Source organism: Squalius cephalus (genome assembly GCF_949319135.1).
Source record: "Squalius cephalus genome assembly, chromosome: 13".
NCBI lineage: Eukaryota > Metazoa > Chordata > Actinopteri > Cypriniformes > Leuciscidae > Squalius > Squalius cephalus.
The window spans coordinates 17,834,779-17,859,899 of NC_137134.1; the positions used below are offsets into that span (position 1 = coordinate 17,834,779).

The window sequence follows — 25,121 nt, forward strand, 5'->3', positions numbered from 1 at the left end:
CCATTGACCTCCATTGTAAACATACGATTTTTTGAGGGACGGGCGAAATTAGGCTAACGTTACTCTCTGTAGAAAATTGTATTGAAATGTAAATTTCAAATACATTGGTTTACAATATATTTGAAAAATGATGTGTAATAATTGTATGTAAAACGCACAGGATAATAGTGAACTTTAGGAGGAGACTAGGCCTATCATTTGCTATCGTTTGATCATCTGACAGGATAAATGTCAAAAGTGCTGTCAAAGACCTTTTGGAGTAAAGAGAAGGTTAACGCATTCCCACTGTCATATCATATCATATAAGGTCATCAAAGTAAATTACTGTGTAGTCTACATAAACAGCATACACTGGGTTTCACACTTCTGTATCACACTTACTTTCTTTCACACGCCTGTAACGACTAAACGCGAGTAAAAAAATAAATAAAAAAAGTCCTATAAAACACTTTCTTTTATAGAGGATCTCAAGAGATGCGTTCAGACAAAACAAAAGAAGAATAAATCTGGCACTGACTAAATAAATCATTTTGAGTGTTTTGCATTTGCACACTTTACCAGACCAACAGATCTTCTTCACGCGTGCACATCTGTCAATCAAACGCAGGCGCGCGCGGAGGGGGCGGAGCCTAAACGGCGAGTGACTCACTCGACCTATCAGAGGCGCGCGAGGGACCGTTTGAGTTCAAAACTGAAGCGGCGCCCTTTACAGCAAAACATTGACACTCTGTGACGACCGTCCGCGAGTTTTTCCGGCATTTCACATCGGATTTTGCCTGAAATTAACATTTACCCAAAATGTCTTCAACGAAAAAGCAGATTTACTATTCCGACAAGTATTCCGACGAGGAATACGAGTACAGGTGAGGAATTTCACTCGTTTTTTCACTGATTTGTTCACTTCACTTTCGAGATGACGTGATACTTCATGATGGCTGTTAGTGTTATGTCATTTGGCTGTTTCATATTAAAAACATCCGCAAATTATTGAAAATTGTCTGTTTAAAACTTATTTTCCAGGTTCTGTCGTCATTGCTGAGTTGTATTGCAGTGACAAACTTTTTAAAAAGCTGTTAAGTCATACTCAAAATATCATTCAGTCAAAGTAACATACTGTCCCTCTCCTTCCACATAGACATGTTATGCTTCCCAAGCAGCTTTCCAAGCTGGTGCCGTCCTCCCACTTAATGTCAGAGGAGGAATGGAGAGGACTGGGAGTCCAGCAAAGTCAGGGTTGGATCCATTACATGATTCATAAACCAGGTTAGTACTTAACACCGTTACGTTACCTGTGGACCAGGGCTGTGTTTTAAAACCTACTTTGACAGCTTAATTACTGTCTAGGTTGGCAGCTCTCAAGTTTTGAGACACATTTTAGGTGTAATGAGTGAAATGTACTCAAATATCAGCAAAAGCTGCCCATTATTCTCCAAAACCATGATTCCACTCTTTTTATACAGAGCCTCACATTCTGCTATTCCGAAGACCGCTTCCCAAGGAATGAAATTTCAAGATTATCATCGGAAGTTAAACTACATGGTTGGATCTGACCATAAGTGCATTTCTTTCCATAAGTTGTGATTTGTATATAAGTTTTATTATTTGCAGATCAATGGTAATGAAATGTTACTGCTCCTCCCCCTTTCATTCGGAGAACTGATGGCAGCAGGAGCCCAGGGGGAACTGGCTGCCTCCTCCAAAGTGTTTTCTTTAGATCTACACTGAAGTCATGTAAAATAAGTTGGATGGTGTTTCAGGTCAAGTAATCGCCCCAGTCGTGAATAGAAGGAATAGTTTTTGTTGTACACTACGATGCTTTTCGTTGCGGAACTGCTTTTGTTAACATCTCCACCTTGTATTTTGAGCAGTCAACATTTGTTTGTTCTTCAATTGTTGTTGACAAATCAATAAATATTATTTTTATTAGCTCACTTGCATCCTTATTTGTAATCAGTGTTACGTGACATTAAATAATGACATAATGATTAATATCATGTAAAGCGACAGCAGATACTATATAGAAATGTTTTTTAAATAGACATCACACTATACAAAAAATCTAGCTGGTAAAATATTTATATATATATATATATATATATACACACACAAATTAAAATATCTAAGAAAAATCTTTTCATAAATATATCCAAGAAAAAAAAAAATCTAATTTATTTAGTGTGTGAAAAAGCAACCAGGAAACCAGTCTTGGAAATTCATTGGTCAAATGGTGTGAGAATGCTGAATATTTCCAACATCAGAGTTCACTGTATGAAAAATATCAAACATTTTTTAAGAATGCGATAAAATTTTCAAAGTGAAGTCAAGAAAAGTAGTATTTACATATACAGCCTTCAAAATAGACCATTTTTGAAGTAGACGTCACAGTTGCGTCACTACAGTTGCACACATGTGGTAGCAGAAAAACTGGTAACAAGGAAGAAAATGGACAAGATCCATGGAATAAGGGGGAAAATGTACGAATTCGGAATGCCAAAAAAGATGTTCTTCATTTTTGAAGCTGTTTATAGTTGCAAGCCATTAAACGGACAGACTGAACTGATGAAACCTGTGATGATTAGCCTACTATCAAAGCATGAATTTGATATATAAAAAAAAAAAAAAACTGCATGATATTCACATATGCAGTTACAGAGTGTGTAATGTATTAGCTCTACATTTAAAGCATGAAATAATATTTAAACTTATAACATTGAAACAACATTTTTATATGAAAATTCTGACTTTTTTCTTGCTATCTTTACATCACAATTTGATGGTGGGGGGTCAGAATTGCAGCAAATTCTGAGAAAAAAAAAAGAATACATCTTGAGTTTTCTTCTCAGAACTAAGATATAAACTTGGAACTGCAAGAAAAAATATATAAAAAATATATATATACTCGCAATTACCTTTTTTAATATTTTTATTCTGTGGCTTGCCTCCAAAGTTCCTGCAGCTTCCTGTTCTGCAAAACAGGGATAGCTGCAGGTTGGAGTAATGGGCGTGCCGAAAGGTGAATTGCAACAACAGAAACTTAACCCTAACCCACCCGAAAACCCTGACAAACAGCTTTCGCAACGATGAAAAAGACCTTTCTCTACGCCCCTACCTTTCGGCACGCCCATGACTCCAACCAGCAGAGCCCCCCACACTTGCTTTCTGCCCACAAAACACCAAAATGCTCTATACTACTAATCTACCACTAAAGGGGTCACAAACTCTGAGTGCCTGACCCCTAAAGAGAAAGCAGGAGGTCTGGGCTTGTGCACGGTCACTTTCTCTGGGTTATGACTTCCAGGACCTGGTACAAGTGTGGACTCCCTCGCAGCAGCGTGTCTGCCCAACATGGAGAACGCAGGCTGCCTCGGGAGGTAGACACTGGGATCTGTGCGGTTATATCTACCAGGACCTGGAGTCTTGGATAAGTCCTCGGCTGGACCTCTCCCGGAGATGGTGTAACTGGCACTGGATGTTTTGGTCAGGATGTGGGAGCCCATGAGAGAAGGGAGGGTGTATTTGTTGGGGGCGGGCACGGTGTCCACGGTGCGATACTGAGTGCGGCAGCCCATGGTGTGGGACGGTGGTTTGCGATGGGTGCTGCACAGAGGGGCTTTCTCTGGGCTGTATGCTCCTGGTCCAGGGGTGGAGAAGGTTCCTGCTGCAATTGTCAGATACAACAAGGGTAAGGAACTGTCAAACTCAGTCCAGCTAAGTGTTTCCTGGTGGTTTCGACATGAAGTGGATCAGTCGACCAGTAAATCACTAACCGTTTCAACAGAATGACACATTGGATAACTGACTTACCTCGGTTTTCCACCCTGCCATGTATGGAATAGGCAGGAGTGCCGTCCCTTCCAAAGCGAGTCAGTTTGGCATCAATATGATATTTAGGCCCTGGACTGCAGTCAATGCTATGCACTGTACAATCAAAGCAGAATAAACAGCATTGCATCACTTAGGAAAGAAACCGTCACACTTTACATCACAGTATTTGTGTTGCTGAATATGAAAGTAAACTGTGTAATACACAAGAACTACATGTATTTATATGCAATTATTTTGTTAAATATGCTACTAGACACTTTTGATTTTATCACATGCAATAAAATGTTGCAGAATTTTATAGCTAATGCCTAAAAATATAAAATGTCACAAAATATCACAGATCCAAGATGTACAATATACTGTAATGCAAAATAATAAAAAAGTTAAGAGGTGCCCAAAGTGAATAAGCAAACAAAGTGGTTCACCATCTGAAGTATGCATTAAAATTTGTAATATTTCAATTATTAAAGTAGCTTAAAGTATATGCAATACTTGGGGTAAAATACCTTTCACTGACTTCCTTTATGACATGATTTTAAATTAAAACAAACATAATTTACTATATGCGTCGCGTGTGTGTATGCTTACTATATGTATGAGCACTATAAAATAAAAGGAAAAATAGTATTTTCAATACAATCTGGAGTAAGAAAAAGGTAAAATTTAACAGCATCATACCCTATTCGCTAAAATAATAATGTGAAATAAAATGATGTAATATGAATAAAATAAATTAGGTCGGTGCTAATCTATTAGCAAAACTACACAGTAATGATTATCAATGGAAATTTACAGCAGCTGTCTCCCTCTTGTGGTGACATTAGCAAAATACAGAATTATGAACTAAATTATTTAAAGGGATAATTCACCCAAAAAAATTAAATTACTCACCCTCATGTCGTTCCAAACCCGTAATACTATCGTTCATCTTCGGAGCACAAATGAAGATATTTTTGATGAAATATGAGAGCTTTCTCTCCCTCCATAGAGCTAGTAAGTCCCGCCCATCCGTAAAACCCCAAGTGGACCTCTAGGTTGAAAAATCGTCAATGCAAGTGAATGGGAGAAAATAATTATTTTCTGGTCCAGTTTGAATTGTGCCATGAATGTGAACATATGTTGTCTGTGAATTTTTTATATAATTTTTCATGTTACGAGTTTGACAGTATATGGTATGATTCTTCGGCTAGCAGTTGTGGAAAAGACATAACGAGAAAGACTACATGTCGCCTATGTGACGTCACCCCATAAAGTTGACTTACCCGTGGTTTTCGCCAACCTCAACGATTTTGTCCTCTCCCTGAAAGAAGGCGGTGAAGTGCACCAAAGACACAGCCATGTTTAGCGGGATCCGTGAGCTAGTGTCCGTGTGCGAGTGGTGGTGACGTTTCAAATGCGTCGAAAGCAGCGAAGAGTTGTAGTCCACAAAGTGCTCTCACACAAAGTCTAACCGTATCAAACTTCTACCCGCTAAATTGTAGCATTCTTTACACGAAAAGTTATATTAAAAATTCACAGACAACATATGTTCACATTCATGGCACAATTCAAACGGGACCAGAAAATAATTATTTTCTCACATTCATTTGCATTGATGATTTTTCAACCTAGAGGTCCAGTGGGGTTAGCGGAAGGGGCGGGACTTACCAGCTCTATTGACAGCTACGCAACTACCACTTTGATGCTTCTAAAAATTCATAAATAGATAGTAAAACTAATCCATATGAATTGAGCAGTTTAGTCAAAATTTTCTAAAGAGACACAATTGCTTTGTATGATGAACAGATTTAATTTAGGCTTTTATTCGCATATAAACATTCATCAATTCACACATCAGTAAACGGAAGCTCAAGTTCTTTTGATGTGCGAGAACCAATGAGGTTCATTCTCGTGTTACGCAGCATGTTTGAGTTTCCGCAAGAACCAATGAGGTTTGTTCTCGTATGTCAACCAAGTTCAGTTGAGCTTCTGTTTATGTTCGCTGATAAATTTTTCAATCTGTTCATCATATAAAGCGATCAAATCTCTTCAGAAAATTTGGACTAAAACGCTCAATTCAAATGGATTAGTTTTAAGATCTCAGTGTCAAAGTGGTAGTTGCGTAGCTGTCTATGGAGGGGCAGAAAGCTCTCAGATTTGATCAAAAAGATCTTTATTTGTACGCTAGTACGAACGATAGTCTTACGGGTTTGTAACGACATGAAGGAGAGTAATTAATGACAGGATTTTCATTTTTGGGTGAACTATCCCTTTAAGTGAAAATGTTAACATGGAAAATTTGGAAATGTTCCTCATGTAAAAATCAGCTAAAAGGATTTTATAGAAAAATAGTTCCATTTGCATTATTCTCTGTTGAACTAATTTATTTCACTGCAAATGATTTCACTGGCTGAGTCATTACAAACTCACTGTTGTTACTCATCCTGCCATGGAAGGAGAAGGCAGGACTCGTTGACTTGGTAAAATCGTGGCCTACAAAGCCGATGGCCGGTGGAAGGATGTATCGACCAGGCCCTGGCCCTGTAGACAAGATTGGAAAACACATGTCATGTGTGCACAACATATGCACAGCCCTACTTGTGCAAGTAATCAGAAATATTTAGTGATGCATTTTTTGGCAGGCAGTTGTGACAGAATCTGTTAGGGAGATTCACACCCTTTAGATGCAGCCCAGGAGGAATGTGAGCTCATCGCAGTGGCGTGATGGTTTTTCCTGGAGTGGAAGACAGACAATGCCTTTGGCTATCTTCTCTGATACTACCAGGGGAATGCCATGACATCAGCCCACAAATGTTTGTGTGCATGAGAAGGGCTACTGGAAGCACAGAACATTCTTTCACATTTACTTCAGCATGTTTTGTCAGGCCTGGGCACAGTTATCGTAACCTCCCTGAAAGTAACTCCTCTCCATTTAAATGAAAATTTGATGTTGACATAATAACACTGGAAGCATAATATTTGTTACAAAATACATCACTATGTTTGCTATAGTTTTTTTTTTTTAAGAAAGAAACAAGGTCAATATCAATTAGCAGCTCAATTTTCCCTAAGCAACTTTACAAACTATGCAACAGTGAGAAGAATCCTTAGGTCAACCAAAATGATTGCGTTTAAAGCTAGTGTGATATTTTTATTCACTTTTTAAAAACATATTTAAACAATAAAACAAAAACAGGGTTCTGTTTTTCAATAAGTTATAAGTAATAAATAAATTTGGACGCAATATGCTGCCAGTTACTTTGTCTATTTTTGCTCCGCCAATGAAAATAGTTCCAAGCATATTCAACCTTCACGCGCCTCCTAGCAGCACACCTTTCTGAATGAAGCAGTTTGTTTAACGAATCGGTTGACTAAATTATTTAATGATTCACTCATAAAGAGTCTATTGTCGCCACCTAGTGGCATTAACGATGTAGCTTGCAGAAAGACTCGCTGAAAAGTCTCCCCTCAGACCTTATTCAGAGCAGCGCCACGACAGGTATGAAAGTGAGGCTGTGAGGGATAGACTTAATTATCGGGTTTTCAATGGCATACGCTGTAAAAACCTGTATAAAGCTCCTAGATCACTTATAAATTTTCACATCATGGAGTTTTTTATCTACTGAAATGTCTTGGAAAGATGTTTTTGCAGTGTTTCGTAAGCAGAACAATTATATATATAAACAACAAACAACAAATAAAATATTAAATAGTAGAATAACCCACTTTGGAGATGTTATGTCTATCCCTTACAGCCTCGCTTTTATTCTCGCTAAAAATCAAAGATGGCGCTGCTGTGAATAACGTCCATATGCACAGATTAACGGTCAGTAGCGGACTGATACAAACAGTGAATAGTCCCAATCCTGGAACGTTGGTAGCAGCATTCCACACATGCTAATATTTGCTCCAAACACAAGTTTCTTACATTGAAGGTAAGATTGTTGTGTTGCACATTTATAAATTAACATTTATATTTACAAATATACATAACAGCTCACCTTTTTCTCTACCAGCAATGACCGGACGCTTCCTCTCCGTTTCACTCATAGTCACGATCGCATTTGGGACTGTTTAACCATTTACTTCAAGAAATACATTGTCTGTTAGTTGCAGAATTTGACAGAGGTCTACTTACTATCAAATCTCTATGCCAACTTTTCCATAAAATTTAAGTTAAGCTCAAGGAGGAGTTAACATTCACGTCAGTAGGCTATCAGTTGTTCCAAGCTGCAAAAACCCAAAGTAGGTGTAGATCTTCAGAATAGCATCAAAGCTGAGGTGATGGTTAGTAGAACCTCTTCATTTTCATCTTCCTAGCTTAACTAAATCAGTTGGAAATTCTGCTTTCTGACCTCTCTTGAATCGGACAAGTTCAGTCAAGTTCTCCACCGTCCACCATCGGATAATGTCAAAACCGAAGCCACCCAAGTGGAAAACTGATGCTTTGGACTGGAGTAATCTTCATTCAACCTGACTGACTCAATCAGGGGCTGCCAAACCCATTAAATATACAAATGCGTTTGAGAGACAGAAGCACAAAGGTGTCATCACTTGAATTCATTGTCATGTAACACTATCTTCATCAGGTTATCCCTCCCCTCACTTACCCTTTCTCTTTCATGCTTTTCTGTGTTCATCAGAGCAGAGACAGACCATCATCAAGCATGGGTCGCCAGGGAGACCAGCCGCTGGGGGCCCCCCTGCAAAGCTGCATAGACAGGGCCCTCAGCAACTGAGAAGCCAGAAACATCTGAAGAAACATCTAAAAGAGTATGTACCACCAAATATCTATCCAACTGAAATGCGTTGTATAAAATTCTGGGAGTGCTTTTAAAAATCACAAGAAGTTTGAGGGAAGTTAGGTGAACATGTCCACCGTTGCACTGACCAGCAAACAAACATTAAACATTAACAGTGCTGTCTGATGCTGTGGTAACTGGAGATGGATGTCAACATAGACAAACTCTCACAAAATGACCCCGCAGACGCAGAAACACAAGGGGTCAATGTGTTGCTGGGAACTTTAAACAAGTTTCAGAGAGCTTTGAAGAAGCTGAAGCAGTTAACAGGGGTTTTGTTTTATTGCGCCAATGAGTTGCTCACAAAAGGGGATTAAGAAATACTCTAGTTTAAACAAGCAAAATGCTTAGCGTATGTACACAGTTGAAGTGAACTTCGGGTTTTACACATCCAAGAACCATTACAAAAAACAAATCCTGTTATAACAGATTGTGAGCAATGTTAGCCTATTTTGAAAATCCACACAAGCTGAGATATTATTTTCAACACACTATGATTTGGTATCACTAATCCTAATTTTGCATATTATATAGAACGGGCAGTATGCAAATTGTAATTCAAGCATAGCAAAAGAAAGTTTTCACACAACACAGATTGCATATAAAGTTTATTCTCGTTGACTTTGTTGTATTTGATATCATTGAAGGTTAAATTCATCTTAGGTCCATTCAAATTTACAATGATTTTCAAAATTCACATAGGCCACTTTGCGAATTGATTTTCTGCATAGATTTTATGGGAATTTAAATACGTCAATGTAAAGTATGTTAAACAGGTCTTTGAGAGTAATACATTCTTATTGATACCTCAATGCATAATCAAATTTACCAATATATTTAATTAACTTAATGATCACAGAGGCATTTTGTTTGAAGTTCTGCGGGTGCATATTTCGTATGGGCCTACCGATTTTTATTTAGTATTGCAGTTTAATCAAAATAGCTTATATTCTGTACAAATCATATTCCAGTTTGTGTGTCAGAGTTTGTTTTTGCTGATTCAAAGACTAATTTAGCATAGAGTGACTGGGAAAGAAGCTTATTTATCATTTGCAGTCTCCTCTCAGGTGAATGAACCAGATATCAATAAGTAAAAAATAGTAGCTACACACCTTAAAGGAGAACTCCGGTCAATTTTAACATTGAGCTCATATTTTTGTCAATTTGGATGCTGTCAATACAGAGAACAACGACAAAAATCGGTATTGCCTACACCGTGTTATCCTCTTTTTAAAATTTGCACCCTGTTGACTTCAATGGGGCAATATTTAAACCTGCTTTTAGCCTCTTAACATCCTTGATGTGTCATTACAAGTGCACAGCCAATGTGAGTGATTCCTTCAGAGTGAACACAAGTGAATCTGACTGCAGTAGATGTGAAAGAAATGGATAAAAATAGTCGATTGTCGAGTTCACGCGCGTGATCATAGGTAACTAAACCTATGCGCGTGAACTCGACAATCGACTACTTTGGACTTCAACCGAAAACAGGATGTAAATACAGGTATTTGCGCTGGTTTAAATAACATCATTTTTATCCATATCTTTCACATCTACTGCAGTCAGATTCACTCGTGTTCACTGTGAAGGAATCACTCACATGACCTGTGCACTTGTAATGACACATCAAGGATGTTAAGAGGCTAAAAGCAGGTTTAAAACTTGCCCCATTGAAGTCAACAGGGTGCAAATTTTAAAAAGAGGATTACACGGTGTAGGCAACACCGATTTTTGTTGTTGTTCTCTGTATTGACAGCACTCCAAATTGACAAAAAAATGAGCTCAATGTTAAAATTGACCGGAGTTCTCCTTTAACACACAATTTCGTAAGAAAGACCTGCTCTGGAAGTGCACTTTCAATCATAGCACATTTTAACAGGGTGTAAATCCACACAAGTAGTATGTCTTCAGAAAGAAGGGAGGATCTGACCATGGAAATGAGAAAATAAAAAAATTAACCATATGAACAAAGGCACTAGCCACAAATAAATACCACAGATAGAAAACAAAAACAATAAAATATTTGATTCTTAGGTGAATTATACTTACAAACATAAATACTGGACTATTAAAACTAGATTACAAGAGGAATACAAGGAGACGTCATACCATCACTAAACGTAAAGAGCTATGGAAATTAATTTAAAAACAAAGAGTACTGATATTATTTCTCTTTCCAAACACACACATACACACGCAGAGCTGTCATCTTGCTGGGGGCACCTCTCTTTTCCAGCCCTTCTTTCACACAAACATATTCACAGAGAATGTACAATGTGGAGCTCTCGCATTTGCTGCTGGTGGCCAAAGGTCTCTGTTGTAAAGGAGGCAGAGAAACAGACAAAAGTTGCTTAGTAGAAACGTAAATTATGTTTTACATTTCTTGGATGAAAAAGTGCTTTAAGTGACAGCAATACATGAATTGTATTTCACCATCGCTCAGGTGAGTCCTTTGTGTCCACTGTGAGGATATGTCCACCCAGAAGTTGTGCGGTGTCTTCCACCTCTTCTTCTTCTATAGGCACTAACTTCTCCTCACTCTCTGGTGAAAAGCTGTCCGTGTCAGGGTCGTACTCGTAAGGATAGTAGGACACTTCAGCCATAGAACCTGGCTCCTCGTCTCCTATGAAATAAAAGCAGTCAATCCCGTTGCAGAACAGTGTGCATTGTATGATTTTTTTTTCAGGGATATTCTTTTTTTTCTGGAAATCAAGATAAAAAAATGAAAGAATTCCCTTATTATGGCTGTGGTGTTCCTCAAGTGTATGTTTTTGGGCCGCTTTTCTTTTTTCTAAAAACATGTTTTTGCAATTAAATTGATATTTTAACAGTTCTTAATAAAAAATATATATATAATAAATAACTGCAGCTACAAAATATCTATTGCCAGTCAAATATGACTGAGAAAAAAATGCGTACAAAATGGCCAGTAGGGGGCGATCCTTGCATATACCGTGTGTATATCTATATAAAGCAGCAACTCAAGCTGATTCTATTACTGTCCTATACTGTATTTTAATAGATCAAGTGTTTAAATGTATCTCTAATGTTAGGAATTCATAGCTTGGGTATCTTAACTCATTTATCTTTCTACAGAGAATGTTTGCAGGACTTTAATGTAAAAATGTCCATAAAAAAAAGTCAAATCCCAGCTTAGAGACTTTTGTCAACACAGCTGTTCAGCACCACTTAATCATCAAGGATAATAAATGTCTTGCTTGTGGTTTGGAATTATACCTGAAATTGAAGGCTGCTCATTTCCATGTTTTCCTTTGAAAATAATATATAATTCATACACATACCTAAAACTAATGTAACAGAAAAGTAAAATAAATGTCAATTATTATTTTTTTTTCAAATCTTATTGAGATTTTGTTAGGGTTAGACATCACTGCAAGTCATGATTGTGCTTCAAAAAGCATGTTCGATCTAAGACTAAGCTAAATCTGTGTCTAGAAAATGCTCTCACAGATTTCCAAAAACACACATTTCTGCTACGCAGGTGATCTGAGTTTTCCCAAACATATTTACAAATGACAAATCCAAGAGTTACCTCAAGCATTAACAGACAAACAAACTTGGTAATTACCTCAAGAAAAAAAAAGAACTAAATTCTTGCAAACATTTAAACAGGTGGCATCCAGGTAAAGGAAACTTAAACAAAATAAAAGCGGGCCAAAACCATAACCTTGAGGAACCCCAACAACCACAGCCCTATAGACACATTTTCTCGGCCCAAACACAACACAGGGCAAGTCTTAACAGCTCTACAAGAGACTGTCTAATCAGTCTGGGAGTTTTCCAGAGGACACAGACGCACATACCTACACACACACACACAACCTAGCTGAGTGTGCATGTGATATCATGAGCACTTCTAATTTGCCTTAAGTACTAATTGTGCTACTTAAATGGTTGTAATGTTTTTCCTCATCAAATTACAACCATTGAGGGTAATACACTACAAAAATAATGTACTTCTGTCCTGTTTTCCAATAAAACTAGCTAAACAAGATACATTTTCTTGAGAAGCAATATTGTAAAGACTTAGTTTCAGAGAATATATCTTGAATTAATTGTTCATAGTGCAATTTCATGTTACAATCTGTCCAATGAGGTTATTAAAGTCAAGAATATGAGGGATATAAATCCTGCTAAAGATACTGTAGTACAGTATTGATCTCCAACCTGGGAACACTTAAGCAGGTTCCAGGGGCTATTTGGAAATATTTAAGTTTTGCTTTGTTAAATCTGTAAGTTGCGAGTTCAGATGAATGATTTCAAATCAAACCAAGCTAGCTTTTGCTCGCAGTTAATGGTATTTGAAAAGGCCAAACCCTATACAGGAGGGTGCGAGTTGAGCGACAGGAGGCTGGGATGCGAATTATCCGAGCATTAATGTAGTCTGGGCTGATATGCATGCCTGTGCACGCTTAAGCTTCTTTGCATGTAGTTTCTGATTGTTGAACTTTTCAACACCTGCCCATGTGTGGCACACGCTCACACCTGCAGGGCACTGACGCAGATGTGTTCAAAGAAAAGTAGGAAGAGGAGAGGACGATACCTGCAGGAATGAGTATAGGTTCCTGTTCTGGTTCTTCTCCTGTAGCATGTTCTCGCTCTTCTACGGCCTCCCCCACTGTAAGATGACAGTACATATGTATACAAGTCAGATTCATGTTCATTGCAATACTTTACGTTAATTAGATACATTATTTGCTTAGTGTTTCATATCTGGTTTCCAGTTCCAGGTCTAGAATCATTTGTTTGCACTTGTGATGCCACTTGGTTTGATATTTTGATGCATGACAATGAGACATTCTCTTCAACTAAACAGCCGTTGTTTTCAAGTAGATCCAAAATAATTAAATGTACGAAATAAAACACAAAAATAAGCCAATTTAACAATAAATTATAATAAAATCAATATTTATTAGGGCTGTCAAACGATTAATCGCGATTAATCGCATCCAAAATAAAAGTTTGTTTTTACATAATATATGTGTGTGTACTGTGTATAATTATTTTCTATATATAAATACACACACATGCATGTATATATTTAAGAAATATTTGCATGTATATACTGTGTATATTTATATTATATATAATTTATATTATATATAAATATTTTATATATAAATAACACATTTTTCTTAAATATATATGCATGTGTGTGTATTTATATATAGAAAATAATTATACTCCATACACACACATATATTATGTAAACACAAACTTTTATTTTGGATGCGATTAATCGCGATTATTCGTTTGACAGCCCTAATATTTACCCATATTCTTACTAAAACATTTTAATATGAAAAATGTGATGGAGACTTCTCGAATCCACAAAAGAATCACTGAAGGGTTGTGAATTGATCCCTTGAAACAACAATTTAAACTGATTCACAAAAATGAATCAAACAGACCAACAGTTCAGAATTTTTTATAAGTGCACTAATGATCCTGAAATTAATTTAATAACACAATCTTTAAAAAAATCTTGATGCCAAATATATATATATATATTTAAAAAATATATATATATTATAAAAAAAAAAAAAAAAAAAAAAAAAATTATATATATATATATATATATATATATATATATATATATATATATATATATATATATATATATATATATATATTTTTTTTTTTTATTTTTTTTTAAATAATTACAATATTCACGTTACTTAAAACGAACCAGTTAAATAATTTTAAATAATTTTACTTATGCATATTTTAAGAACATTTTACTGTATAAAAAAATGCGATGTGGAGACTTCTAGGATTTTTTTTTAATGATGGTCAACGGAAATCACAAAAAAAAATTGAATGAATTTTTTGAAACTTTTTTGACTGATTCACAAAAATAAATCACACTGGCCGACAATAAGACATCTGAATTTTTTAAAACATCACCAACAATCTTAAAATTAATCTAATGACACAATCTTTAGGAAAATTGGTGCCAAATAAAAAAAAATCTTGAAAATAATCACAATATTTACAATGTTGCTTACATTCAACATGTAAAATTGTTTAAAATCATTTTTAACAAATATAATTTTTTAATAAGACATTTTGATATAGAAAAATGTGAGACTTCTAGAAACGTTTTATAGTGAAGTGAAACCCTGAACATATAAAGTTAATTAAGTGTGTAAGTAGACTAAGATTAAAAAGACAACAGCCTAAACTTAGACCAAAACTACTTATGATTTAGGGAATATACCCTGCATTTCACAGCTTCTAAAACTTCAAACACCATTCTCTTGATCAAAATCAGGGGACCTGCAAATAAAACAATCGCGAAGCCCTACACGGTACCGCGGCCTACCACATTGGCACAGATTTCCCGCGTAACCTTTTTTGTGTCCCCTTCCTGATGGCGGTCCTCTGTAAAACAAGAAAGCCCCTTTGTTGTTGGTCCGCGCGTCGGAAAGGAATGTGACAGGATTTTTCTAACCCTCTGCCCCCCCTTTCTTTTCACTGTTAAAGGGCCTCGGACAAAAGCACTCTGTCATTTGGGGAACCCTGTAATACACCATATACTGGTGTGTATGAGAGTATGTATGTGTTTATATCATCTGCAAATGCAGCACTTGAACAGCTGTTCCTACCAAAGTAGATACACACACCTCAGTCTTTCTCGGTTTGCGAAAACAGGGGTTTGATTCCTTGAATCGGGCCTGTCTGGACACGGATAATTGCAAAGCACTGAAAACACTTTGATTGTGTTTGATGCGCAAGTGGATAAGGCTTTAATCTCGCCTGTTATATGAAAAAAAAAAAAAAAAAAAAAAAAAACGCAACCAGATGTCAAGTGGCAAGATACAAACTCTCAACAGGAGACCAATACGGCTCTCTGGAAGCTCTGATCCACATAATAGTGATCCGAACAAGTGAACGGATTCACGAAACCTGCTATTTTATTATTATTTTAACTTAAGAATGAAGTTAAGATTTATCTTTTTTCTTAAGATTGTGCTAAAGACTCAACATAAGAATAATTTGAATTCCTGAAAAGAATATTCTTAAAAATTATCATAAATACCCTCCTAAAGTTAGGATATCCTCTAATTTGTCTTAAATCAATAAGCAAAGGTATGCCATTAATGAACTTATTGGGTTGTTTCAAATGTTAAGCATTACAGTGCTAATGCAACAGTACACTCTTATTGGCAGACTCTTTAAAATTAACATTTTAAAATACGTGGCACATTAGAAATCCCTGACTCTGTGTGCAGGACTCCCAAAAAGCCAGTCACACCGAAAATATTATTATATAATTTGCAGGCAGTGCAAAAAGATGTCATTGCGTTGAGTTGAACAGCGAGTCTTCCGCAAGAACCGCTATACAATCAGATACTGTAACACCGAAGCCTGTCAATTTCTTGTTAAGAAAAAGATTTTGAAAAATATGTTCTTGAGTAAATATTTGAGATCTTAAGATTTTTTCCAAGAATGGCACTAAGGAACATTATTCCAAACTTCTTGCAATTTATCTTAAATTTCTTAGCTCCTTTCTTAAGAAGATTTGCTTGAATCCATCCCCCAGGTCGAAGGTTTGTTTGCCCGAAACATCTGCGGTTTTCCTCGCACATGTCAGTGCTTGTGTATCTGAAAGTCCTGCGAATGAACCTCTTAAAAGGAAGGAAAAAAACATGTCTCTAATTATGCAATGAGCATGACTTCATCTAAGAGTGTCTGGAGAGGGTAGCACCTGGTTCGAGATCACATGGCATAAATCTTGGCGAAAACGAGTTTCGTAATGAAACGGTACAGCTTTACAAAGCTTGGGTCCTTAAGATGCGCAAAAAAAATTGGGATTTCATATCTTGCAGACACGTCTAGGCTATAAATTCACATGTAGGTTGCAGAACTTACTCTGTGGGCAGTGGCTGAAGGGCATCTGCTCTACCCGTGTGCCGTTTCTGCAAGCGGACACCTCCATCTGACACTGATTCTGGTAGATCTGGCAGTCAGAACCACACACTGGCTCGCCATCATAGCCACAGTCACGATAACATGTACAGCGCTCGTAGTGTTCCTCCTCCGGACAGTCAAAAATGTTATTGCATTGGCTGCCTTGCACAAAGCCTGGGGGGGGGGGAGTGAAATAGTCTTTAAATGTCAAGTACAGTATGTGCTATTAGAAGTAGATATACTAGAAGACAAAGATGTACTGACCTGTCCAATGATTGCTGGAGCTTTCCACTTCATTACATGTGGTGCCGTCACACAGTTCTCGCGCTAGTGGGCTGCTCTCGCTCACGTTGTAGAAACGAGTGGCTTCAAATGCTGTACAAAGTCAATCAAAATGTGATTACCATATTCGTATACCAAAGTACAATGGAATTACCATCTAAAAAAAAAATCACCAATTTGTTGTACTATGGTACTACAACGGTACTCTTTTGTGTGCAGTAGGATTGTCCAAACCTACCTGGTTCATAATAGTCATAGACTTTCACTGGCACTGGAGCCGTCTTGCCCACAATATACTCCCTCACGGCGTTGAAAGCCACACAGGTCATACACTGACTGGGAATCTGTGGAAAAGACAAGAGACCAGGGGATTTTACACCAATTCTTTAATACGCCCCCCTGACAAAACACCTGGAGTTATATGAAACTTGAACCTCAAGGTTTTAACATACAGCTCTCAAATTGTGTAAATGTGCAGCTAGCGCTACACCAAGCAGTCATTACGCAACATTAACTCACCTCGTCAAAGTAGAAATGAACCTTCCTTCCGTCGACTTCATACCTCTTTAGCCCCACTCGCTTATCCAACAACAGCTGGGAACAAGATTATTAGAAAGAATGATTATTTAGCACTGTAAACAATGCTAACTTCAAAGCTAATGCTAATGTGTCATTTAACAAATGGTTTTGTCTTACAGTACACTCATTACAAGAACAATAATGTAAGCTATTTTATGAATGTGGCTAACTTGGTTAGCCAGATATGTTTTGGGCATCAACTAAGATTCTCCAAAACAAGCTAGCATTTAGCTAGCTACGTTAAAAGGAGAAATAAAGAAAAAGAAAATGTCTCAAAGTCACTTTACCATCAGTTGTATAATAAAAGTAAACTAAGTCTATATCAAAAATATGAATGGATCATTTGAGTGTTGTAATCACAACTCTCAAAAGTTTACTGCACTTTTTCTTCTAGTTATTTACCTATAGCGGCTAATGAATCGGAAGTCTCACACATTCACATTGATTTTCAGACAAGTGGTCTATCTCTTTACCTTCATACTGCATATCTTCTCAAACCTGCTAGCTCACACTAATGTCACTCCAAATTTGCATAAAGTTGAATTGCTCAATTTTGCTTCTCATGTCATGCACTCAGTATGTGAGTATCTGTACACTGCTTCCTCCCAAATACATCCTAACATCCTATGTGTGTGTGTGAGTGAGAAAGAGAAAGGTGGCGAGCACTTGGACGGTTTATGAGGGGTCCAATGTGAGCTGGCGCCACAAGGACACATTCGAACATAAACACGCATACACAAACATACACAGTATGACTACAGCCCCAAATAAATGACCAAGAGTGATTTCATTTGTCCACAAGCCACAGCAGAGAGCATGATGTCTGAGAAAGCCTTGCTTGTTAATGTTGCCAAAATAAAAATCTAAAAAAGGAAACTTGTTGCTTTACGGACCAAAGATCGTTGTCGTAATTGCAACATTTATAGCACTGTTCATTGTAAAAAAAAAGTATTGATTTTCACTGTGGAATATATGAGAAGCAAACAATCTTCCAAGCATGTCCTCCCCCTTACTATAAATTAAAACAATGAGACATGACGGTGTAAGCAATCTCGCTTCCCATAGCGAAACGAGGAATGTGAACAGCCGGGGTCGTGCAATAAACATAGAGCCAGCCAGAGGTGGCTGTGTAAAGCCAGCTCGTTACTGGCTAATGGCGCTAATGAGACACGTTCCACCGCGGTGAGCGTCGGAGTCAGCTCACGTTATACGGCTCCAGAGGTAGCGTCGGTTTACTAGCGTGGAGGACATGAGGCCTGGGACCTATAACATGACTAATGAGGGACAATCTGTTGACTGGGGACAATGGTGGTGACCTAAACCAACCTCCATTTACCCACATACCCCCAGCTGGAGGAGGAGGTGGGGCTGGTTGACCCCCCCCCCCGAGCATTTCCTGTTCTAGGCCGCTGTTGTGGACATTAAGGTCCTGTGGAGGGTCTGGTCTGTAAGCCCAGCTGGAGCTGCATAACCCTCACATTTGATTGTGGCCAGAAACTTTTATGAACTAATAATATTTATGAAACACACACATATAACTGTCTTCATCCTCCGCATGTAATGCAGTTATAAAATATACTTAATAAATATAAATTATATTCATGTTAATTATATGCCAAGAAGTGTCAATAAAATAAAAACATAACGGCCATTATTATTATTATATCCTAAATAAAGTCCAGTTAATATATAATAATTCAGATATTTTCTTGGACTTTATAAAGAATATAATTATATCAATAAAATTGTAATTACATTTATTAATTAAATTAAAAAAAGATTTTATTTGACACCCCAAATATGAATGCCCATTCTTCTGTGTGTTTATGTGTGTGTTCGTGAGAGAGTGAAAGACTGATAAATTCCGCGCCATACTGCCTCCTTTGAAATGGCCTCCAGATGTAAACTCTGTCCATCTGCCAAGAGGACACATGCAGAGAGGGAGAGAGAAAGGGAAAAAGAGCGAGAGAGATGCACTGTCCTATTATAGGGACACCTTGTCAATCTTGTGTCTTTATAAGCTACCTTAAATAATGTGAAATGTGAGAGTGACAAAGGATGGGAAGTTAATATAATACAGATACAATAGATTAGGATAGATTAAGATAATACAGAACAATAAAAAAAGAGAGAGAGAGAGAAATCTTACCCTCTCCAAACTTTCAACATCCGCACGGAAGCCAGATAACAGAGGGACTTCTAGGACAGCCATGTTGGATGAGCCAGCATGCAGCCACCTGAGGAAGTACAGGGGGAGTTGGACTGTAAACATCCCGGACATACAATGTTGAGTTTTGGTTGAGATTGAATGTTGAGATTTCAATGTTTAAAGTGTGTTGGATCAGCATTGAAATTTTGATGAAAGTCAACAGCACACATGGGTGGACAGTGACATTGAACTAACAGTGATTTGTAGTTGATGAGCACAAGATCATTCAGGCATGTATCTCTGCAGTGTTTCTCAATCAGTGAGGCGTTTTCAAACCACAATGGGCATTTTCAACCGCTTTACCCGGTTTATCCACTGGGGGCTTGGTTTAGGGGTAGGCCTTCGTGATTTTAGCAAGTCTGTTGAAAAATGGTTGAAAAACATTTATTGTAGTTTGAAATTGGCCACTGATTGGTAAACGCCCATATTGGTTTTGCATGTGCACTTCTCGGTAGTCTAATGCAGGGTTCACCAATCGCTGTCCTGCAGAGTTTAGCTCCAACACACCTGTTTGAAAGTTTCTAGTATGCCTAGTGAGACCTTGATTAGCTGGTTCAGGTGTGTTTAATTGGGGTTGGAGCTAAACTCTGCAGGACAGCGGCCCTCCAGGACCAAGATTGGTGAACCCTGGTCTAATGCTTCCTCATTAGAGAGAAAACATAGGTGCATCGTATACAGAAGTCTTGTTTGTTGAAGCACCTGACATACTTACATGACTTCTCACAGTTTCAAACAATGGTGCATCTACCTTATTTCTCTGTTCCTTTGGTTTGCGTGCTTATTTGCGTTTAATTTGTGTTGTTATTCACTGTAATTAGATAGAAAGTTATTAAAGCGTTTGAATAAAGCATCTATTTTTCTACATTCTTAAAAAATGCACCTTGCTTTAGTAAAGTTTATTAGGAATTTCCTGAATAAAGTTCTAACGTCATTTAACAGATTTCTTGAAGTGTAGGAGACATGAACATGAGCAAGAATGTTACACTGCAAACATAGCCCATGTCTTGCATCCGTCAGCGCTTGCATGCAGAGCACATTGCTCCTTTAGTAGGAGTGAAGGCTGACGAAGATGGACAATTAAAAAAAAAACAAAGAGAAGCACCCTCCTGATAATGCTGACATTGATTATACACCGAGTTGTTGTCGACAGCATAATCACCTGACCTGGGACTTGATGATATCCTGTGCCTTATCACTGCTTAATCAGGTATCATTCATATTCCTGAATCTGTATTAAACTGAGAAATGGAACTGATTTCCATTCAGTTTACCTTGTTTCCACTGAAACACAATAACAAAAAACATCTTGTGTTTATTAAGAAAGTGACTGACATGGCTATTTTGTGATATTTAAAGAGATTAAGGTCTATATAAGGTGAATCTGCAGCTTCAAAGGGAAAGTTCAGCCCGAAATGAAAATTATGACATCATTTATTCACCCTCAAGTTGTTCCAAACCTGTATGAACTTCTTTCTTCTGCTGCACACAAAAGAAGATAGAGTGAAGAATGTTGGTAACCAGACAGTTGATGGTAGCCATTGACTTCCATGGTATTTATTTTCTAATATGGAAATCAATGGCCACTGTCAACTTTCTGGTTACCAACATTCTTTAAAATATCTTGTATTTTGTAAAATATTTTGTGTTCAACAGAAGAAAGAAACTCATACAGGTTTGGAACAACTTGAGGGTGAGTAAATAATGACAGAATTTTTATTTTGGGCCGAACTTTCCCCGTTTTTTCATTGAAAAAACCTAAGCTCTTTTATTCTATAAGATAAACTTGTTACTTGAATGCTATGTAGTTTCACAGAAAATGAACTGAGATATAGTTAATGGCTATAGCTCAGAGGTGTTTGTTCCACTTCATGAAGAGTTTAGCTCCAACACCTGCCTGGAAGTTTTCATTAATACTAATGATTTATACTAATACTAATACTAATGAAAACTTGATTAGCTGCCTCGGGTGTGTTTAATTAGGGCTGGAGATAAAATCGGACACCCCTGCCATAGTGCTTTCTTTTGAAGCATTAATAGATTTTAGGAAAATTAATTAAATAAACAGAATTTAACCATACTATAATCGTAGTTAGAATATTTTGTGTTCAGCAACTTTTTTTAAAAGTGAATCATATTGTGTTTAGTATATTAACATTCTTGAATGTGACTATGTATGACAATTGAATTGACTTATTCTTGAGTAACATCATGCTTTCTTTTTCAGATTTCAGAGAACCCAAAGGAAAAGAGGCAGTCGTCTGATGTAAGACAGATTTTTAAAAACCTGAACCGCTGGACCACCTGTAGTTATGACATCAGACTTCTGAAGCCAATTTTATTTTTAAAGGTTGAAATGCTTTTGTCCTATTTCTCCCCCTTTCTTTTTTAAAGAATGATCTTTTAATATATTTTTATCATTGATTGATTGAATAAAATAAATTGACTCAACTGCAGGAAAGGTGTCAGTTATATTTTAAAAGGTTTTCGCCAAATTTTGAAATGGTCAGGAATTTGTTGACGCACCACTGAAGTGTAGTTGAAATATTAATGTTGTTTCAACATTAACTTGGTACATCAGATGGCAAAGTTGTTTGACATTCCTTTTCAGTTGCATTTTCAGTGTTTCAACTAAATGTATTTAGAATCAACGACACATTGTAACATTGATCAAACCAAAGATTATTTTTGTTCATTTCAGTGTTGATTCAACAGCAGTGATGTAGATTCAACATCATAGTGTAATGTTGATTCAACAATATTACCATTGATTATTTTTTGTTAATTTCAATATTGATTCAGCATCAGTGATGTAGAATCAATCATAGTGTAATGTTGATTCAATAGCATTACCATTGATTTTTTTTGTTCAACATTAACTGAGGGTGCAAAAGTGAGGTTGATAAATTATCACTTTGTAATGTTGAATCAATACTATTACCGTTGATTTTTGGTTGAAATCTCAACATTGCTTCACCATTAACTGAGGGTGCAAGAGTGATGCTAAAGCAACATCACTTTGTAATGTTAATTCAATGTAATTAGAGTTGACGCATCAACACTGACTCAACATTGTTTCAATGATTACATACTATCTGGGATACTTCTAAAATCAATCTCTAATCCCAAATCCTTTTGTCGATGTTGTTACCTGGTGCAAACCTCCAAAGTAACACTGTAGTCCAGGTGATCTTTGTGGGCTGAGGGGTCCTCATCGTCTACAGGAGTCCTTCGCTTGCGACTCAGCTCTGATCGGTTATCATCACGAGAACGGGAGCGAGAAGACATGTGTCGAGAGGATGGCAAGATGTGCTGTTCCTGTCTGGGTTCCTTGAGGTCGATTTTCAGCTGAAAGGCTGGCTTAGCCACTGGATCAGGCACATTGTAGGATACATCAATCTGGAGATGTAGACAAGCATATGATGAATCCCCATGATGTCTTTGCGTGGCACCCCATTTCCATTCAAATTAGTATTTTTTGTATATATGAAATTTTATGGAAAACCAGGAGTAACGTCGTACACCAGGTCTCCTAAAAACGAGACAAAATTTGAGGTTTCATTCATGTCTGTAGCACAAATTGTGTTATCTACGTGCCAAAATATTTAGTGTAAGGGATTTTGTTACAAACTATTTGTTTGCTCACAGATAAAAGATAATCTTAAAACTTGCATCTTTTCATCCAAACAACCTGAGAACAGAACGTCAAGGTGCTGATGTGTTTCTAGTTGTTCTGTGGCCAAGAATGAGTCTATTGTTTCTAAGGGACATCGTACCAAAAGTATTTGAGTAGACCATCACATCTAGGGGTAGATTACAGGAGAAAGAACATACCCCTGGCATACAATTACCTAACTTTTACCAGATCTTTCCATTCTAAAGGCAGGAATGTGAACATTAGTACTGAATTTCCCCAGTAAAGAGAGCTGGCGGAGAGATTCGCCTCTAGAAGAGGAGGAGGAGGACGAAGAGTACAACCGTTTATCCATAGAGAGAATGTGGTATTGAGTTTGCCAGAAACATTACCTGCATTAGACAGCAGCCTTCTCCTTTAGCGCTGACAAACAGTCCCGTTGGAATGCTGGGTATCTGAACAAAGAGAGAGAGAAAATGCAAGACTTATCAATCAGATTACCGGCACAAGCATAAGCAAATACATTAACCGACTGGCCCCTGTCCAACATCAAAATTACACGCATTTAAACTGACACTGCTAATCACAAAATGGGGTGATGTGCCAAGCAGATGCTGAGAGGAGGGGCGTATCAAGTTCAGGCCCTCACTGAAAATACCTCTCTGACAGTAGAATGTAGAGATGTCAGTAGTGTTTGTGGATGATTTTTACCACAGCTTTTTGAAGAATCTTCTTATTGTCCCATTGAAGCTCAAAAGTTTCTTGGAAATCCAGATTAGTGGAAGCCAGAGATATGGTGAGATTGACCCCACCCACATATGACAGGATGGCATATTCAGACAGGGCTTGCAATGCCACACAAGTATCCTGTATTTGAATAAAAAAAGAAAAGAACCCAAGTTGAATAACGCACAATTAACCTAAACTATGTTTGTGCACTCTAGTGTATTACTTATTGTATCCAAAAGAGTAGTATGCTATTACAAATACAACCATTGTTGGATTGAATGCAATGCATTGTGGGATATATAATTTACACGCTTTAGCAAATGTAGTAGATTGTTGGGGGCAAACATAATGTAGCCCAATAACAAGGACTGAAAAACATATTTGTCACCTGAGTTGAGGAAAAACCTCCCAGGGCATTCCTTTGTTTTGACAGCCATTTAACTACAGGTAGGGCCGATGCCACGTCACCCAGAAGCGTGTAGGTGAGTAGACCATAAGCCGTCATCTCGACTTCAGCTGACACAACTAAAAAAGCAGAGAAAACAAGTTTGATGAATTGAATATCGTTTGTGAGTTGATTGATTGATGGATTGATTGACAGATACCTGATTGGGAGAGGCCATCGCTGAAGCCCATGAATGTGTCCTCATCAGTTACAGTGCTTCCAGTAAGACTCCAATGAGTGAAACCATCTGCAAAGACAGCAAAACATTTGGAATCAACAACATGCTAATTGCAACCAATAACTATCTTTTAATACACCTTGATAAATTACCTTGAGTGATGGCCATGTGGTTAAGTCGCTTCAAAGCCAATGGAGCATATGGACTGCGAAGTAAAGTGAGTGCATATGCGGACAAAGCAGTAGTATATGGGTCGTCAGCAGAGTATGTGTTGCTCTCCAAAAACGCCTTTGCTTTAGCAACTGCAACCTTTTCCTCCTGAATAAAAACACCATTCAGAACAATTCAATGGCTAAGGATAATAAATCTAGTTAATCAGAATAATAATAAGTGTATCTGAACATACTTCTATTTTTGCTAAGGTGTAGAGAGAGATCACTAAAATATGTAAAGACATCGCTTCGCTTTTACACTGCTAACAGGTGTTTCTTGTGCTAAATTTCAAAATACCTTCAGTACAAATCTAT

General features: G+C 37.3%; 3 protein-coding genes across 6 annotated transcripts in view; 1 reads left to right on the forward strand and 2 right to left on the reverse strand.

Moving 5' to 3' along the window:
* The first annotated feature begins 693 nt into the window (after positions 1 to 693).
* cks2 (CDC28 protein kinase regulatory subunit 2) lies at positions 694 to 1,930 on the forward strand. Its single transcript, XM_079891335.1, has 3 exons — positions 694 to 863; positions 1,136 to 1,263; positions 1,461 to 1,930. The coding sequence occupies exons 1-3, from the start codon at positions 799 to 801 to the stop codon at positions 1,502 to 1,504; spliced, it is 237 nt and encodes a 78-aa protein (XP_079747461.1). The 5' UTR covers positions 694 to 798; the 3' UTR covers positions 1,505 to 1,930.
* A 1,219-nt stretch (positions 1,931 to 3,149) lies between these two features.
* Positions 3,150 to 7,948, reverse strand: cimap1d (CIMAP1 family member D). Of its 2 annotated transcripts, none has more exons than XM_079891442.1 (4): positions 7,806 to 7,948; positions 6,235 to 6,345; positions 3,805 to 3,918; positions 3,150 to 3,655 (listed from the first exon to the last, which is right to left on the reverse strand). In XM_079891442.1, exons 1-4 carry the CDS (start codon positions 7,852 to 7,854, stop codon positions 3,192 to 3,194), a joined length of 738 nt encoding a protein of 245 aa, XP_079747568.1. In that variant the 5' UTR covers positions 7,855 to 7,948; the 3' UTR covers positions 3,150 to 3,191. The 2 variants fall into 2 exon arrangements, with proteins under 2 accessions (XP_079747568.1, XP_079747567.1); XM_079891441.1 differs by having other exon boundaries at positions 3,150 to 3,658.
* Positions 7,949 to 8,996: 1,048 nt separating this feature from the next.
* cpamd8 (C3 and PZP like alpha-2-macroglobulin domain containing 8) overlaps positions 8,997 to 25,121 on the reverse strand; it is a 36,550-nt gene continuing 20,425 nt past the window's right edge. For 2 of the 3 annotated variants that reach the window (XM_079890246.1, XM_079890244.1), the window contains exons 30-43: positions 24,747 to 24,912; positions 24,577 to 24,663; positions 24,360 to 24,496; positions 23,954 to 24,109; positions 23,635 to 23,697; positions 22,760 to 23,007; positions 19,552 to 19,639; positions 17,343 to 17,417; positions 17,062 to 17,167; positions 16,806 to 16,916; positions 16,503 to 16,715; positions 13,171 to 13,245; positions 11,024 to 11,229; positions 8,997 to 10,920 (exon numbers count right to left, since the gene is read on the reverse strand). In XM_079890246.1, the coding sequence (XP_079746372.1) occupies positions 11,036 to 11,229; positions 13,171 to 13,245; positions 16,503 to 16,715; positions 16,806 to 16,916; positions 17,062 to 17,167; positions 17,343 to 17,417; positions 19,552 to 19,639; positions 22,760 to 23,007; positions 23,635 to 23,697; positions 23,954 to 24,109; positions 24,360 to 24,496; positions 24,577 to 24,663; positions 24,747 to 24,912 (1,719 nt within the window). In that variant the 3' untranslated portion in view covers positions 8,997 to 10,920; positions 11,024 to 11,035. The remainder of the gene's footprint in view (positions 10,921 to 11,023; positions 11,230 to 13,170; positions 13,246 to 16,502; positions 16,716 to 16,805; positions 16,917 to 17,061; positions 17,168 to 17,342; positions 17,418 to 19,551; positions 19,640 to 22,759; positions 23,008 to 23,634; positions 23,698 to 23,953; positions 24,110 to 24,359; positions 24,497 to 24,576; positions 24,664 to 24,746; positions 24,913 to 25,121) is intronic. The other variant, XM_079890245.1, reaches the window with a different exon arrangement.